Source organism: Calcarisporiella thermophila, assembly GCF_041956535.1.
Source record: "Calcarisporiella thermophila strain CBS 279.70 unplaced genomic scaffold VTP21scaffold_7, whole genome shotgun sequence".
Lineage (NCBI taxonomy): Eukaryota > Fungi > Calcarisporiellomycota > Calcarisporiellomycetes > Calcarisporiellales > Calcarisporiellaceae > Calcarisporiella > Calcarisporiella thermophila.
Window position 1 is genome coordinate 1,040,135 of NW_027192197.1, and position 15,322 is coordinate 1,055,456.

Here is a 15,322-nt window from a genome sequence, read left to right on the forward strand (position 1 = left end):
TTCTCGCAAGAGGACGGCGAGGCCCTTGCTGGGCGCCCTTCGCATAGAGGGGAGGCTCTCACCAGAAAGCATACCCTGCCGACGGGACCTCTCTAGAGGAAAGAACGTTGGATCAGGGTTGAAATGGGGAGCTTCGGGGCGGGAATTTCGCAGTACAATACGTTGGGACGGACCCGTCACAAGGTCTGTTAACTCAATGCGGACTACTCAAAAAGGTGGTTCTCCTTTATGAAAAGAGAAAGAAAATCGCTGGAGGATGAAAATTGGATGGCATCGAGGGGTTATTGTTTCTAGTGCTAGTGAAAAAAGTTGCACTACCCTAGATGTCATTGCTTCTTTATAAATTTTCCAATGCCCATCCACTTGCATTACTGGGACAAGAGAGTTTGATGTGTCCAGTCTTTGCTTTCATTGCTTTTGATTGTGTTCGAGCAGTAGGCTGCTCCTACAAATTAGCAAGACGCCACTTGATTAGATTGGAGGGGAGAAAGGTACTGTTGAATGACAGTTTGGGCGGAGGCCGGCTTATCCAAAATGTCATTGATTTGAACGTACTAAACAAATTCGGTGATAAAATGGATTACATATATCCAATGTGATACCCCGCGTCCAACAATGATTACCTGCGATACAATCTCCGTAGCATGAAGCTTTCTTCGGGGATACCTTTTAAGTATGCCTCCAAAAAATAGGGTTTGCCCACGCGATATGCTGGCAGTGCTCCCCGAGGGAAAAATGTTGGGAGGGTGCAGAAGTTGCCTGTTCTTTTCTTTTCTTTTTCGCCCTCTGTTCGCTAGTTTCCCCCGGCAAAGATTATCCCCTGATCTTTACGCACTACGATTGATTGTATCCTTTGATATAAACAGTACGTCACCACTCTATTCGTTTGGGTCTTTCTGCACCCTGTCACTAATAAACATGAAATTGCCTTGCTATGTTATGAGTAGCTGTCGATACGAAAACCAATGAAACTATCAGCGCTGTTCCTAGTTTTTTCGGTGTTTTGCTCCAGCTTTTATCGCGGGGCTAGGTTGGTGTGCTCTCCCTACGTTCCTCTTTCCTTTCACGATCTAAACGGTCTTTTCTAGTGTAGTGGTCAAGACATCTTAATAATAACCAACGCGAATGTATATACAATGTCCTCTACACAAAAGGCGGAGGGGTTTGTGGTGCAATCGGGGAAAATAGTGGACGTCGACCGCAGTGAAGTGCTACTGGAAAGATGGAGCGGAGATAACGTAAGATAAAATCTTTGGATGATGGGGGAAAAGAGATAAATGCAATCGAGAATTCACTTGTTTTTTTCGGTCTCTCTTCGTTAAGGCGAAAGTCATTGATATGAAGAATAGGACCATCATTCCTGGGCTAATCGATGCACACGTCGTACGTGGTTTCCAGATATTTTTGAAAGAGCACCTTTGATTTTGATTATTCTGGTAGTAGCTCATTTTATTCGCTTATTTAATAGCATTTGATGAGACTTGGAATCCAACGCGCTCAAGCGAACCTTCGTGGGACTCGGTCAGTAGAAGGTAAGTGGCTCTGTGCTAAAGTATCCATAGACAAGTTGTGTCAAACATTTGCATTAATATAGAGGTTCGAGCTCGCCTCCGCGAATATATTTCTCGTTCTAACCAGACTTTTGGCGACAACCTTTGGGTCCGAGGAAATGGTTGGGACCAGACAGAGTGGCCAGGGGGCCAATTTCCCACTGCAGCGGATCTCGATGCAGATCCGATGCTTGCTGCAGTGCCTATTATGCTACTTCGCATAGACAACCATGCGCAGTGGGTCAACACGAGAGTCCTCAAGATGATGGAGGCCAAGTACATCAATTTGACAGACATCAAGGTTGAGGGCGGGGAAGTGATCAAGAGCCCGGGGTTGGGGGTGTTTACCGACCAAGCCATGTCGCTCCTAGGTAATCGATCCGCCTCATTCTACGGTATGGCGGAGCTACTAAACATGCCCTGTTGCCAACCTTGATAGCTCCCCTGGTGCCGCCAGTTTCCGAGGCAGAGAAGTTCGACGCTCTCGATATAGCGCTCAAGGAGATCCATTCCTTTGGAATAACAGGTGTCCATGATGCTGGAGTAGTCCCCGATGACCTCGCCTTTTACAAAAAGTATATGTCCATTATATAAACTTTCATACGCCGGTCATGGTTCTAAAGTAAGAGCTAATGCCCTGCTTAATAAAGGGCAGTGGATGCTGGCAAGTTCCAAATTCGCAACTATGCAATGGTCTCATGCCCGAATCGAAACGATTATTGCGGAGACAGGCTCAACATCACGGCGTTTGAGCACGGGTTCTTGATCATGCGTAGCGTAAAGCTCTATGTGGATGGAGCGCTAGGGAGCTGGGGTGCAGGTATATTATTCTCCGCTTCTAAAGAGGTTGGCTCATCTACTAAGACTGCCTTTGATAGCCATGATTCAGCCCTATACTGGTGAGCTGAGCATTTGGCATTTCCTCTTCCAGCAGGACTCATTTGACACTTTAAGATTTTATTTTGACTATGGGTTACAGACGATCCATCCAAGCCAGGTAATCTCCTCATTAGCGAGAGGAATTTTACGGAGCAGGTAGCAAAATGGATGGAGAGAGTAAGGATATATCTAGAACTCTCTCCCTGCCCCAAGCTTATTATCTCATATTGTATAAAGGGCCTACAAGTCAATGCTCACTGCATTGGGGATCTTGCCAACCACATCGCCGTCAATGGATTTGAGGAGAATCTAAGAAATCGAACTCAGGGAGAGCTTACTGCTGAGAGAAGGCTTAATGACAAGTATCGACTGAGAATCGAACATGCTCAGATATTGGTGGAGTATTCTCGCGATTGACGAGGTCGCTTTTCAAATATCCTAACCCAACTTCTCTTCCTAAAGACGCAGGAAGATATCCAACGCGTTGGAAAACTTGGGATAATCCCCTCCATGCAACCAACACACGGTAGGAATGGATATTTAAGGGCGTGTTTGTCTTGGATACCCCTCGAAAATTCACTAATGACTCTTCATTGATAGCAACTAGCGACATGAATTTTGCTGAAACTCGCGTCGGACCCGACCGGATTAAGGGGGCATATGCTTGGAGATCCTTTTTAAATGTTAGGTAACCCCCTTGTAGTCCAAAGTGAATCGATTGGTCCGAAAATAGTATGCTCAACTGGGTGCTTATTGTAGTGTGCCGGCACTTCCCCTTGGATCAGACTTTCCGGTCGAGAGCGCCAACCCTTTGCTTGGCTTTTATGCGGCTGTGACGCGTTTAACGGTCAATGGCACTTCACCTCAAGGTGACAATGGATGGTATCCTGAGCAGAAGTTAACGAGAGCAGAGGCTCTGAAAGGATTTACCAGGGACGCAGCTTATGCCAGTTTCCAGGAGGAGAAAGTGAGAGAAAGGATTGAAGCATGCATAAACTGAGCTTATTCTTCTTTTCTTTTTCCATCAACAGGTGGGTTCGATTGAGCCCGAGAAAGTCGCAGACTTTGTCGTGCTGTCGCAGGATATAATGGAGGTACCGCGGGAAGAAATTCTGAACACAAAGGTGTTAGCCACCGTTCTCAACGGCACCGTGGTTTACGGCAACTTGACATTATAATAAGCTGCATTTGCACCACCCTTGACGAGCATCTCTGGGCAATACTTATTTGAATTGAATTATCTCAATAAATAGCTATTCTAAGCTGCATATAAACCTAGAGTGATAAAGCTGTGAACAAAGAGCACCAATGGTAAATGCTCCCATCGCTATTTCAATTGGTACTAAACACCACTGCTATGGTACAACCTCCTCGCCTCATCAGCCTGCTTGTTTTGCGCTATTATAGGTTTAATGGAGATATCACTCTCTGTACAACAATTTATTCTTATCTATTATAGTATGTTGAGAATCCACCCTAGTGAATAGAATAAACACATGATGTCCAACCAATCATGACAAGCTTGGAGAACGACTTCGAGTAGGCGATATTTGAATACGAAGGATAATCATCTTCAATTATAACTATGTTTGGTATTTGCTATTCCTCTTACGCGTCTAATACGCGTAATGATGTCCCCGACTGAACTTGTCCTCGATTTCTGTAATACTGCGGCAAATTGTGGGTAAAAGTTTGGTGAGACCTTCTAGCTCTCAAGATAATGAGAGGCTGACGGATGTTCCTTATCAACTCAACCCAATTAGAGTATCAAAGTTTGTTAGGAGAGAAGGATGTTTCTTGTCATTTTGCTTGATCACAATTTTTTAAGCACGCCTAATTGGTCGATTCCTTGTCTCCTATTCGGTCTAATACTGCGGCTGAATAAGAAAAATTGCCAAGAGTGGCAAATGGTTTGCGTCATAATCTATGTTCCAAGAAACAAAGTACAAAAAAAGAAATAAGATAATAAGCTTTCACTGGTGCCCACCCTTCCCCTCATTACTATTCATGAGCAATTTTTGCATTGCCAACCGCCTTTTTCCAACAAGGTTCCTATTCCTTTGAATCCGAGGGCGATGATATTGCATTTCAATGTGTTTGTCCTCCTTTTGGTGCGTACTTTAGATACTCATCCCATATTAAGTTTGTCACGTATTGTCATAAGTTGATGATTGAAGCTTGTAATATTTCCGAATTTTTCTTATGGGCTCGACCAATCTTGTAGCAGCCAAATCAGGATATAAATATGTGGGGTATTAAATGAGGAAACAAACAAAAAAAAAATTCGCCCGGATCCTTTTACATACACAATTGCGCCGTTTTCACTTCATTTCCCTTCCACCCCTCATCTATTCCTGAAGATGGATAAAGCACCGATGAACAAGTTACTCCAAGGTATTCAAAGCCTTCGCGATAGCAAATATATTCCACTCTCGTCGGGGGATGAAGCAAAACACGAACCTGGAGATGCAAAGCAATCGGCAGGCACGAATCCACCTGCATCCGGTCAGAGAAAGAAGCCAAAATTGATGCAGACACCTGTGCGCTATGGACTCCAGAATCATATATGATCCACTCCTCATGACGCATCCTCATTACCCACATGTAGTGAATTAATTTTATGTAGTATTATCATTCAGGTTGCATTCAAGTTAACTTATGCTGCTGCATGCTACCCTTTACCTGCGGGGGAAGGACAATTATACAGCAGGACGATAGATCAGTGTTCCAAATATTCCCTTTTGTTTTTTAGTGTAATTTCATTATTTTTTTATTCATTGACTCAATAGAATGGAAATTGTTGTCCATTCATTGGAAAACCAAATGATGCACGCCAATCTATCGCTAAATTAATATGGATCGGCGCCATCTCAAGAGAATTGAGACCGGAGAACAGGTGAATTAAGAATGATTTGAGCATAAGGCTCAGGCAGCAGAGGAGGGAAAACGCTAAACTCCCCACGAGTCGTGACGGACGATGGCCACGGCAGAGTGTACATAGGACTGACTGCCTGTGCGCCGACCACTTGTCTCTCGTAGCGATGGCAACCATCTCGGAGCTCCCATAGACCTATTTCTTGTGCTCGTGGGGCAGGCAGGGTAGGCGCCGGCCTAGGTGCGCTCCGAAGGAGAGGGATTTGCGGCTAGGAAGAAAGAGGGGGAGGGAGAGGAATTTAACAGGAATTAGACCTAGCATAACCAGGAGGACCAGTTGGGCAGTTTTGCTGTTTTCATTTTTCCCCCACCTTGCTCTGACACGCCGGATGGACAAATCTACGCGGCAGTGTTTGATCACAATCTCCTGACATCCAATGAAACCCTCGAACTCTTGACCGAAGATCCGTCTGAATGCGGAAATTCTTAAATTTCTTATAAGTTGCCAATTCAATTCATATCCCCCTTTTTTATATGTTCAACAATTTTTTCTCATATTTGGGCATACCTTGCACAGGTCCACTGAATTCACCTAATCTCCATTCACAAAACGATTCCATTCACTCTACTCACCTCCCCCCATTCTCCCCTTGGCTATATATATTTTTAATTTATTCACTCGTGCTAGCGTATATATCCTAACCCTTATAATCCGCGACTTGTGTTCGAAATAAAATTGCGAAATAGTATTGAGCTCTGGAATTTATCATACATTGGAGAATGTGGAATTATCTCAATCCCTTTGAGAAAACGCTTATCTCCACCGCGTGTCTCCTCATAGTACTTGCGCTCTACTCAGCATCCCTTCCATACTCTCATAGCATCCACCATGATGTTTTTATGTTAAGAGACGAAATCCCCATGGATCAGGCTGAATCCAATGGCCCGGCTCAATCCTCTTCTGCGCAGTGGTGCGTTGAGCCGGAATGCTTGTTGGCGGCGGCGGGAATCATGCAAGACATGGATAAGACCGTGAACCCATGCGACGACTTTTATGCATACAGGTAAATGGAATGAATTCTAACCCACGCATAGCTAGTGTATGCACGTGTAGTTTAACCTTTTTATGGGGCCATGTCTAGCTGTGGTGGGTGGATAAAATCGCACACTATACCGCAAGACAAATCTTCAATTGGGGTGTTTGACACGCTTTCTGATCAAAACAAGGTAGGTTGACATTGAATGGGTGTATGGCATTAGGAATGCTCGAAGAGAAAATTCACCCCACAAAATGTCATATGCTTAACAGGAAGTCCTGCGTGACATCCTCGAGGGCCAATTTAAACCCGAAAATAATGACCAGACTGACTTGGCCAACTTCAACAAGATCAAAGCTGTGTATGATGCATGCATGAACGAGACACAAATCGAGTCGCTAAAGGCTGCCCCAATACTTCCGGTGATTAAAACGGTGCTCGACAACATCCCGCTTGCAATCCCCCTCCCCCAATGCTATTCGGGGCAACCCCCTGATGGCAAGCCGGTAGACTACAAGACACTGTCGAAAACGCTGGGCCTGATGGCAAACATCGGGCTGGACTCTCTGGTTGGGCCAGGGGTGGACGTGGACGCCCACGATCCAAACATAAATGTGCTCTACATTTCCTCAGCCGGCATCTCCCTCCCGAGCAAGGAGTACTATAAAGAGACAGATTTGCTTGCCGTGTACCGCACAACCATCTCCGACACCTTTCGGCTGACACTTGGCGAACTCTCCGAGCAGCTCTGGCCAGGCACCCCCGTCCCGGCGGACATGTGGGATCGGATGGCCGAGCAGGTAGTACAGTTTGAGGTGACACTCGCGAATGTATCACTCACCCCAGGGCAGCTCCATGATCCCGTCTTCACCTACAACCCGATGACATTCAGCGAATTGGCGCAGTCCGCCCCCAACATCGACTGGACCTTGATGGTGCAGACCTGGCTCGAGGACTTTGCTTCGGTTCCCGAAAAGGCTGTGATCGATTCGCCTGCCTACATGCGCGCTCTCTCCAATGATATCCTCCCCACCACCCCACAACCAACGGTTATTGCCTACCTATTGTGGCGTTCGATTAACAGCTACATAGGTTTCCTTCACACCACTTACCAAAAGCCGGCACGTCGCCTTAACCAGAAGCTCTCGGGCGTGAATGCAGATGTATTGCCCCCGAGGTGGCGCGTGTGCCAAGGGGTGGTGAACGGGGCAATCGGGCAGGGGGCTGGCCGGTACTTCGTCATGCGCAAATTTGCAGGTGAATCGAAGGAGACCGCCGAGAGCATGATAAATGCACTCAAGGACATCTTCAAGCAGCGGTTGCCCCAGCTCGACTGGCTCGATGAGCCCACCCGGATCCGTGCGATCGAAAAGGTCGACAAGCTGGCGGTGAAGGTGGGTTACTCGTCGCAGACCTTGAATCTGATGGACCCGAAGTCGATCGAGAAGTACTACGCTAATTTCACCTCCAACTCGCTGGACTACCTCGGGAATGCAATTCGTTCGTCTCGATTTGGCAACAACAAGGCCAAGTTTCGGCTGGGCAAACCCGTGGACAAGACCCTCTGGCATATGACTCCGCAAACCGTGAATGGTATTTATCTTAAGAATAGGAAGCAAGCATTCGCCTGCATACAGTTTTGACTGATCATTTCCCCCCATTTTTTCTATCCCTCCATTCTCCTTTGGTATTCAGCTTACTATAGGTAAATACTACACGATTGCCTTTGTACTGGGCGACCGCCTTTTACTAACCTCCTTCGCTTTTGCACCTCTCCATCTTAGCCCTTCCAGCAACGAAATCGTGTTTCCTGCGGGTATTCTCCAGCAGCCCTTCTTCAACGGGAAACTCCCTGAGTACCTAAATTTTGGAGGGGTCGGGGTGGTGATTGGGCATGAACTCACCCACGCCTTCGATAACCACGGACGCCTCTTTGACCCGACCGGTAAGCTGACCGACTGGTGGACCAATTCGACCGCGTCCTCCTTTGAGCAAAAATCCAAATGCTTTATCAGTCAGTACGACAACTTCACGATCAAGGGGCCGGATAACAGTGATGTGCACGTGAATGGCAACCTGACGCTGGGCGAAAATCTGGCTGACAATGGAGGGTGAGTTCAAGTAAAATACATACATCTCTCTATAGAATGTTCACCGGTGGCTACTAGAATCCGTGAGTCGTATCTCACTTGGAAAGCGCGGTTTGATTCGGATCCCCAGCAACAGGCCCATAACAATCGGTTGCTCCCGGGGCTTGACGCATTCACTCGCGAGCAACTTTACTTTATCTCTTTTGCTCGTGTGTGGTGCAGTAGCTACAAGCCCGAGAAGCTGGTCCAGCTAGTTCGTACAGATCCCCACTCCCCAACCCAACACCGCGTGAATGGAGCGGTCATGAATAGCCCGCTTTTTGCTGAGACCTTCAAGGTGAGGAAACAAGTTTACGACCCCCCTCTAGAGTAGCCATTTTCATTGACTAATTTTTTTTTTTTGGAATTTCCTCTCTCCCACCTATCACAGTGTCCTCCTGGATCACCAATGAACCCGGGAGCAAGATGTGAGATTTGGTAGAAGAAAGCTGTATTTTTGCATGGCATGCTTGGCTTGAATTATTATAAGTTTGCTTTTTATTTTGCATGGCATGCTTGGCTTGAGTTTTTATAAGTTTGCTTTTTATTATAAATGGTATTAATATACATGTATTCCAGCGGCCACTATAGAAAGTCTCATAGGAAAAAAATAGGGAAAACATAGGTAAATAATGTGGAAAACATAGGGAACACCTCACTTTCCGTATGATTTTCTGATATTTCCTATAATTTTTAATGGTTTTGATATGGATTTTTATATGGGTAAGGATTTTGGAATTTATAATAAAATCAAAGGAAATATAAGGAAATTATAGGGAAATTATAGGGAAATTATAGGGAAAGTGAGGTGGTTGGGCATGTGTTACATATTATTTCCCTCTGTTTTCCTTATGCCCACTTCTTATAGGGAGCACAAGGGACGTATAAAATACAATTGCGTTGAGCTATACAATAATTATTCACCTATACAGCTTCACCTCCTTGAGCTTTAGAAAAAGTGTCTCTATTTAGTGAAAAAATAAGACTATCATCATTGGAAACAAAAGATTGCGAAGTTCAGAAATGACTTCGAGTATGACCACCCAGCAACTTCAAATATTGAATACCTAAAGAAATACAAGCAAATCGCAGATGTCTTAATATACTTCACCAATTCCCAAATAGAGCAAATCAGATCACCTTCAGAAGCTTCCATTAAGCCTTTTTTCAATATAATATATTGAAATGTTTTCAAAATTCTATAATATAGAATTTTGAAACATTGGAAATAATATCGGATCGATTTAAGTCAAATTTTCTTACAGAGACTTTTTACAGGAATATGGATTTTAGGGTAGGTTAGCAACTCTATATAACACTACTTGGGGAAGGGAAAATTTTGCATGTGGTTTCCAAAAAGAAGCGGCAAGCAAAGTAGTCTTCGTTACATCAAAAATGAGGGCATTTAGATGTATATTGGTAGAGTTATTAGCTCTCAAAAGAGGGCTATAATTATCTGGACCAATCAAATTTCGTAATCCTTATTTCCTTGTATATTTATTGTTTGATTCATTCTGGAGTCTCCCTGTTACGTTTCGTAGTTTCAGCTTGTCTTATACTTGTGACTATTTGTGACATCATCGTTATATGCATATAACGATGATATATATATTATATATATTGGCTTTTGGACTTTGGAATAAACCAAGCGGAGTTTTCTCTTACTCTCCTATCTCAAACTATCCATAACACTCCCATTTTAGAGTTTTAAGCCACATTTTCAAAGCCATTAGCCACAGTATTATTCTTTTCCATTAATAAGTAAATAAATTATATAATACTTAGTTTTAATAACAATAATAACATAGATTTTCTTTTTAATAATTCCTTTATTTCCTGCTGAAGACAGTCATATCGACTCCAGTTACAGCAAGTTCATTTTGGCATGGCTACCCAATCCTATATCCAGCACGCGCAAATATCTTTATGAGTGACCTCCCCACAATGTAATGGGTGCAATTACTCCCATGTTGGGTAGGCAGTGCATCACATTTTCACCCTCTTCAGGTTCTATAATCGCTACCATCCTCACTGTGCTCGGATGGAACCAGAACTTGTCCTCAGGACGACTAATTTCAGGCCCTACGACCGACCATACCTCTAGCCGTGCAGTAGTCCCAACTAGGCCAACGCCGATCCACACAGGCTCAAACTCCCCTTTAACATGCTCTTGATTAATAGACAAACTTGCTTCAACACAACTTTCCCGACTAACCATCAATGCATATGTCTCCTTCTCCTCTTCTTTCAACTTCAACTCCATCAATGAGTGTTTGTCTTTAACAGGTTCACTATACACACAGTGAGGACTAGGTCCATGTTCCAACCACCACCTAGCGATGTTTACTACGTCACTATCACTTAATCCTATAGCTTGACCACATTTAGGTTATAAGTCTCGCAACACTTGCTTAAACACTTTGCTCACTAGGTGGCAATGTGCAATGTGATTGTAAACAGCCGGACAGTCAGACATGTTGATTATATTTCAGAGGGCTCAAATTATTGTGGCAGTTTGTAAATTTCGGGAGAGCTTTATATATCTAAATTTTATAAACCCTGACTAATGTCAACAGAAAACCTTGGCCGAATAAATTATTTTTATGTAAAATGCTAAGCTCAATGTATTATATCGATTTGGATGAGTCAATTTGTATGCATTTGTCATTTGCAATCGTCAATTTGGCGTCGATTGGCGTTAATTTTAATAGAAACCTGCTAATCTACCTGCATTTAGGCAATTTATCTTTTGTAAGACAAATATTAAGCTTTCCATAGGAATCCTCACTACATTCAGCTAAGAGTATGTTTGAAATAACAGGCACAACAAATGCTGCTTTAACCCCAATTATTTCAACTCTCCATAAAAGAAGGGTGAAAAATTCGTTGTAAAAACTTACAGAATATCTACTTTCTAGAGATATATGCAAATTATGTTTAAGCATAAACTAGTGCACTGGGAAACCCTACAAGAAGACCACGTTTGGAAACTGCTTGGATCTATGTAACGATATAATGCTTAAAACTGACATAGTGAAAATAAGAACTTCCCTACTGTATTCGATTCAGCTTATACATTATTCAAAAATTCAACAGAAAAGAAGAATTTGGGTCATTCGTTTTAAGCAGGCAGTCAATTTGACTCTGCTAGGGTTCATTTCTAACACAAGGCGACTAGGACCGCATTTTATACTGCTTTATTCTCTTCCTTATTAAGTATGTCAAGCGCCGCGAGTGTTTCCACTATCTCTGTTTGTTCTAAACTTGATATTGGATTTTCCATGGCTATTCTTCAAAGCCTGTACTGGAAAATCCCTCATGCCTTTTTTGATTGAGCATACACTATTCAATCACAATGTTAAAAATTAAACAAAAAAGGTAAATTTGGGCCCTAAAACTGACAGTGAAAATGAAAACTTCCTTACCTTCTTCGATTCAGCTTACACATTATTCAAATATTCAACAAAAAAGATGAATTTGGGTCATTTATTCTAAGCATGCGGTCGATTTGAGGGGTTAAGGAGCACAAGACAACTAGGACTGCGCTTGGTTCTCCCAATTTCAGACGCTTTATTCAAGTTGACTAAGCATTATCTTCAACTTCGAGGGGCTAATTGGCTTAAACAAATTATTAGGATCATCATATAGAAAGGGCCTTATTATCGAAACCCTCTAGACATTATAGATAGAGCGTATATCACCGCAACATCCTCGAATTTTATATTTCTTTTTATTCACAACTGTCACACCATGTCGGATCATATGGGATTTTATCGTAAGAATATTGAGGAAAGCAAGGTATTTTATATTAAGATTTTGAAACCCTTGGGCCATGAACTCAGTATCGAAAGCGATTTATTTTGCGCCTTTGGACCTGATTACGTCTTCTACATTGGCAAAAGTGATAAGGCAGGCGCTGGTCATGTAATACTCAAGGCTAGAAGCCGAGCTGAAGTGGATGAGATGATCAATATATGTCAACTTTGCGAGGAACGATCCACTATATCATTGCCTCGAAAAGGAATTAACGTGGACCAGCTTTTCTCATTATGCCAAGACAGTCACACGTCCTTAGTGCCAGTGTAATAGTATTTTGCAATAATAACCTCTCTGTCTCGCCACTCGAGAAGTATTGAGCAGGCAATTGTGGATAATAAAGTTGGAAATCCAAAAGCGAGTCTGTCTAGCTCTTTGGCATCCTTATTGAACGGCGATATCCTTACAAGAATTTTTTTGGATAAATAGAACGCGGTCTTTGCCAGCAGTCCATGCTTCACTATGATGAGACCTTCCAGAGAATAATGAAAGAAAAATCATTAATCTGAGAAATGAATAAGTCTATATAGCTTATTACATCCTGAGCGCGACTCTTTTGGTTCCCTCCCGAGTTGAAGAACAGGGGCTAGAAAAAAAGAAAAAAGAAAAAATGAAGAAAAAAAGACAGGCTGCGATTAAAGATATGGGCGATGAGTTAAGTGTGGAATACTGATAATTGCTCCGGCGAGAGCACCCTATCTCTCTTAAACAAGGGCAATGGAAAAAGCAAGTGCGCTAGGAAATTCGAGTTGGATAGTGATTCAACAGCCGGTCCAAGGTTCACAGTTCGCCTGGCAGTTATATTTCAATAAAGTATCTCTATTTATCCAAATCATAGGCTGCTATTCATCGTTGGAAAGCAAAAAAAAATTATAAACTAATACGAGCGAAGCATCGGTGGTATATGAAAGAGCGAGTGAAAAAAAAAGACATATATAGCTAGATATGTAGAAAGCAGTAAAAAAAAAGCATGAACCTCACTCTTCAGCAATAAAGAAAAAAAAAAATCAAATATTAGGATTAAGAGCAAAGAGGAGGAATAATTAGGAGGGGGGGTGAAGATGAATAAATAAAAGAGGAGGAAAATAAAGTATTTACATTGGGAGAGTCGCAAAAAAAGCAAACCAAAAACTTTCCAAAAGTAAACCATCCATGATACAAACTACTTAGTCCCACTGCTCCTCTGCGTCCAGTCCCTTTTGGGCCTCTTCTTCCTCCCGTTCTTCCAGTACGGAGATGTGGCTCTTGGGGACCAGACCGAACTCTCCACGCTCTGACTCGACCAGGATCCAACCGGGGCATTGTCGGCCATATTGCACCCAGAACATGTCCCCGATGCTGAAGGAGAGCTCGCCCTCAGCGCTGGCCTCGTAATCCCGTGTGGCAACGATGCAGCTTCCTACGAAAGCGTTGATGCGAGGGGAGATCTGCTCCGCGGGTGGAGGGAGGCCATAGTGCCGCGGGTCTTGGGAGTGGAATGCAAAGTCGTGGATTTTGATTTCCGGATCTGTTAGGAAGACATCCATGATGGGGTTTGGTGCGGCCAAGGAAAGGAGGCAGCCACTCACCTTTTTCAGGGGCTTCGTTTTTCTCGTTCCCCTCGACACCTTTAGAGAGGGTCGGCGGCAGCAGCTCCACATCTTTCTCCAGCACTGCATTCCGGATATCCAAGCCCCTCAGAACCTCTTCGTTGGGGCCTCGCTCTCCCATCCCAAACCCGTTCCCTCTGGCGCCCGGTTCTTCCTCGGGCTCCTTCGCGATTCTCTGCTCAACTTCCGGTCGAGCCGAAGGCATCTCGACAAGGGGCTCCTTCGGAAAGCCCTGGAGCCACCTCAGCACCTCGATGTCTCCTGAGACTCTGCGCTCCAGCATTGCGGGCTTCGTGCTGTCGATGTCGTCGGCGGGATTATCCGAGGAGACGCTATGATGGATGGGGTTTGAAAAAGAATAATCCAAATTTGTAGGCTGGGCTTTACCTAAAAGATATTAAGGGGGGCATGGGTTAGGCGCCGTGGTCTCTGGCAAAAAGCGGAGCCAAAAACAAGCTAGAGCGGATTCAGCAACTTACGCAAATCACGAGACATTCAAAGGGCGTGCAATAAAGTCTAATTAAGTGAGGAGCAAAGCATGAGCATGGATTGGGTTCGGGGGTTCCTACGGGTTGCCTACATTATCTCTGGCGAGCTCCGGTGTGCAGGGTCAAAGGACCATTACTCGATGGCTCGCGTTGTTGCGCCGATGCGGCCAGAGAAACTAGAACAAAGGGAGCGCACCGGGGCGGCAGCAAGAAAAAGCAAATAAGCAAAAAGAAAACACAAAATACAAGCGCACCACGAAGGGGAAGGCAGCCTCGGGGGTTGGTTACGGGGCGAGCACAAGGGAGAAGAAGGGAAGAAGGGGGAAAGAGGGGGAAAGAGCGACCGCCAGCGTTGGCGCAGGGAGGAAAATGGATGGAGCAAGGAATATAAAGAGGAGCCAACCAAATGGGCGTGATTGCCGGGTGTGCCAGCCTCGCGTCCATTTCAGAAGATAATGTTTGTGCATACTGTTGCACGAAAGCTTTAAAAACGTGACAGCGTCAATAGATATGCGATCCTGGTGTATTGCGGATTTTTCAGCAGGAATGATTTGTGGTCCGACCCCATTATGTAAGATTCCCAGTGAGCTCCTCGGGCTCCCTGTCGCGCCCTTCTTCCCCCATCGCCGCCTCGTCAGCGCTCCCCCCCTCGCCCGCGCCTCAGCACTTGGCGCTGGCCAGCGCTCCACCTCAGCCCCTCGCGGCACCCCCCTGAATGGAAGGAAAACACGTGAGTGACGCGAAATGTAATCTATGCATCGTAACCTCCTTTTCCATTTGGATTTCCTTTTTCTCCTCCCTCGCCGCAAACACATGCTTCTGACGCTCCACTTGCACCTTCAGCAAAACAAGGATCACTTGTAATTTAAAACAGACGTGCATAGGGTGGAGATCATGAGAGATGGTTACCAAAACAGCAAAGTTAAGGGTGACATTTAGGCGGAATTAAGTAAGGAAGCA

General features: G+C 44.4%; 6 protein-coding genes across 6 annotated transcripts; 3 read left to right on the forward strand and 3 right to left on the reverse strand.

Moving 5' to 3' along the window:
* Positions 1-965: 965 nt before the first annotated feature.
* On the forward strand, positions 966-3,607 carry VTP21DRAFT_10728 (uncharacterized protein; the record flags this gene model as incomplete). Its single annotated transcript, XM_069390096.1, has 14 exons — positions 966-1,030; positions 1,094-1,238; positions 1,324-1,383; positions 1,469-1,532; positions 1,595-1,921; positions 1,990-2,125; positions 2,201-2,370; positions 2,429-2,449; positions 2,530-2,606; positions 2,667-2,825; positions 2,892-2,955; positions 3,030-3,117; positions 3,189-3,396; positions 3,461-3,607. 14 exons carry the CDS (start codon positions 966-968, stop codon positions 3,605-3,607), a joined length of 1,731 nt encoding a protein of 576 aa, XP_069253351.1.
* A 1,692-nt stretch (positions 3,608-5,299) lies between these two features.
* Positions 5,300-5,737, reverse strand: VTP21DRAFT_10729 (uncharacterized protein; the record flags this gene model as incomplete). The annotated part of the gene is made up of 2 exons (XM_069390097.1): positions 5,300-5,572; positions 5,675-5,737. The coding sequence occupies 2 exons, from the start codon at positions 5,735-5,737 to the stop codon at positions 5,300-5,302; spliced, it is 336 nt and encodes a 111-aa protein (XP_069253352.1).
* A 346-nt stretch (positions 5,738-6,083) lies between these two features.
* Positions 6,084-8,911, forward strand: VTP21DRAFT_10730 (uncharacterized protein; the record flags this gene model as incomplete). The annotated part of the gene is made up of 7 exons (XM_069390099.1): positions 6,084-6,367; positions 6,446-6,530; positions 6,613-7,933; positions 8,036-8,045; positions 8,125-8,451; positions 8,509-8,767; positions 8,861-8,911. 7 exons carry the CDS (start codon positions 6,084-6,086, stop codon positions 8,909-8,911), a joined length of 2,337 nt encoding a protein of 778 aa, XP_069253353.1.
* Positions 8,912-10,393: 1,482 nt separating this feature from the next.
* VTP21DRAFT_10731 (uncharacterized protein) lies at positions 10,394-10,732 on the reverse strand (the record flags this gene model as incomplete). The annotated part of the gene is made up of 1 exon (XM_069390100.1): positions 10,394-10,732. The coding sequence occupies one exon, from the start codon at positions 10,730-10,732 to the stop codon at positions 10,394-10,396; it is 339 nt and encodes a 112-aa protein (XP_069253354.1).
* A 1,487-nt stretch (positions 10,733-12,219) lies between these two features.
* VTP21DRAFT_10732 (uncharacterized protein) lies at positions 12,220-12,555 on the forward strand (the record flags this gene model as incomplete). The annotated part of the gene is made up of 1 exon (XM_069390101.1): positions 12,220-12,555. The coding sequence occupies one exon, from the start codon at positions 12,220-12,222 to the stop codon at positions 12,553-12,555; it is 336 nt and encodes a 111-aa protein (XP_069253355.1).
* An 896-nt stretch (positions 12,556-13,451) lies between these two features.
* VTP21DRAFT_10733 (uncharacterized protein) lies at positions 13,452-14,369 on the reverse strand (the record flags this gene model as incomplete). Its single annotated transcript, XM_069390102.1, has 3 exons — positions 13,452-13,792; positions 13,854-14,261; positions 14,354-14,369. 3 exons carry the CDS (start codon positions 14,367-14,369, stop codon positions 13,452-13,454), a joined length of 765 nt encoding a protein of 254 aa, XP_069253356.1.
* Between the last annotated feature and the right edge of the window lie 953 nt (positions 14,370-15,322).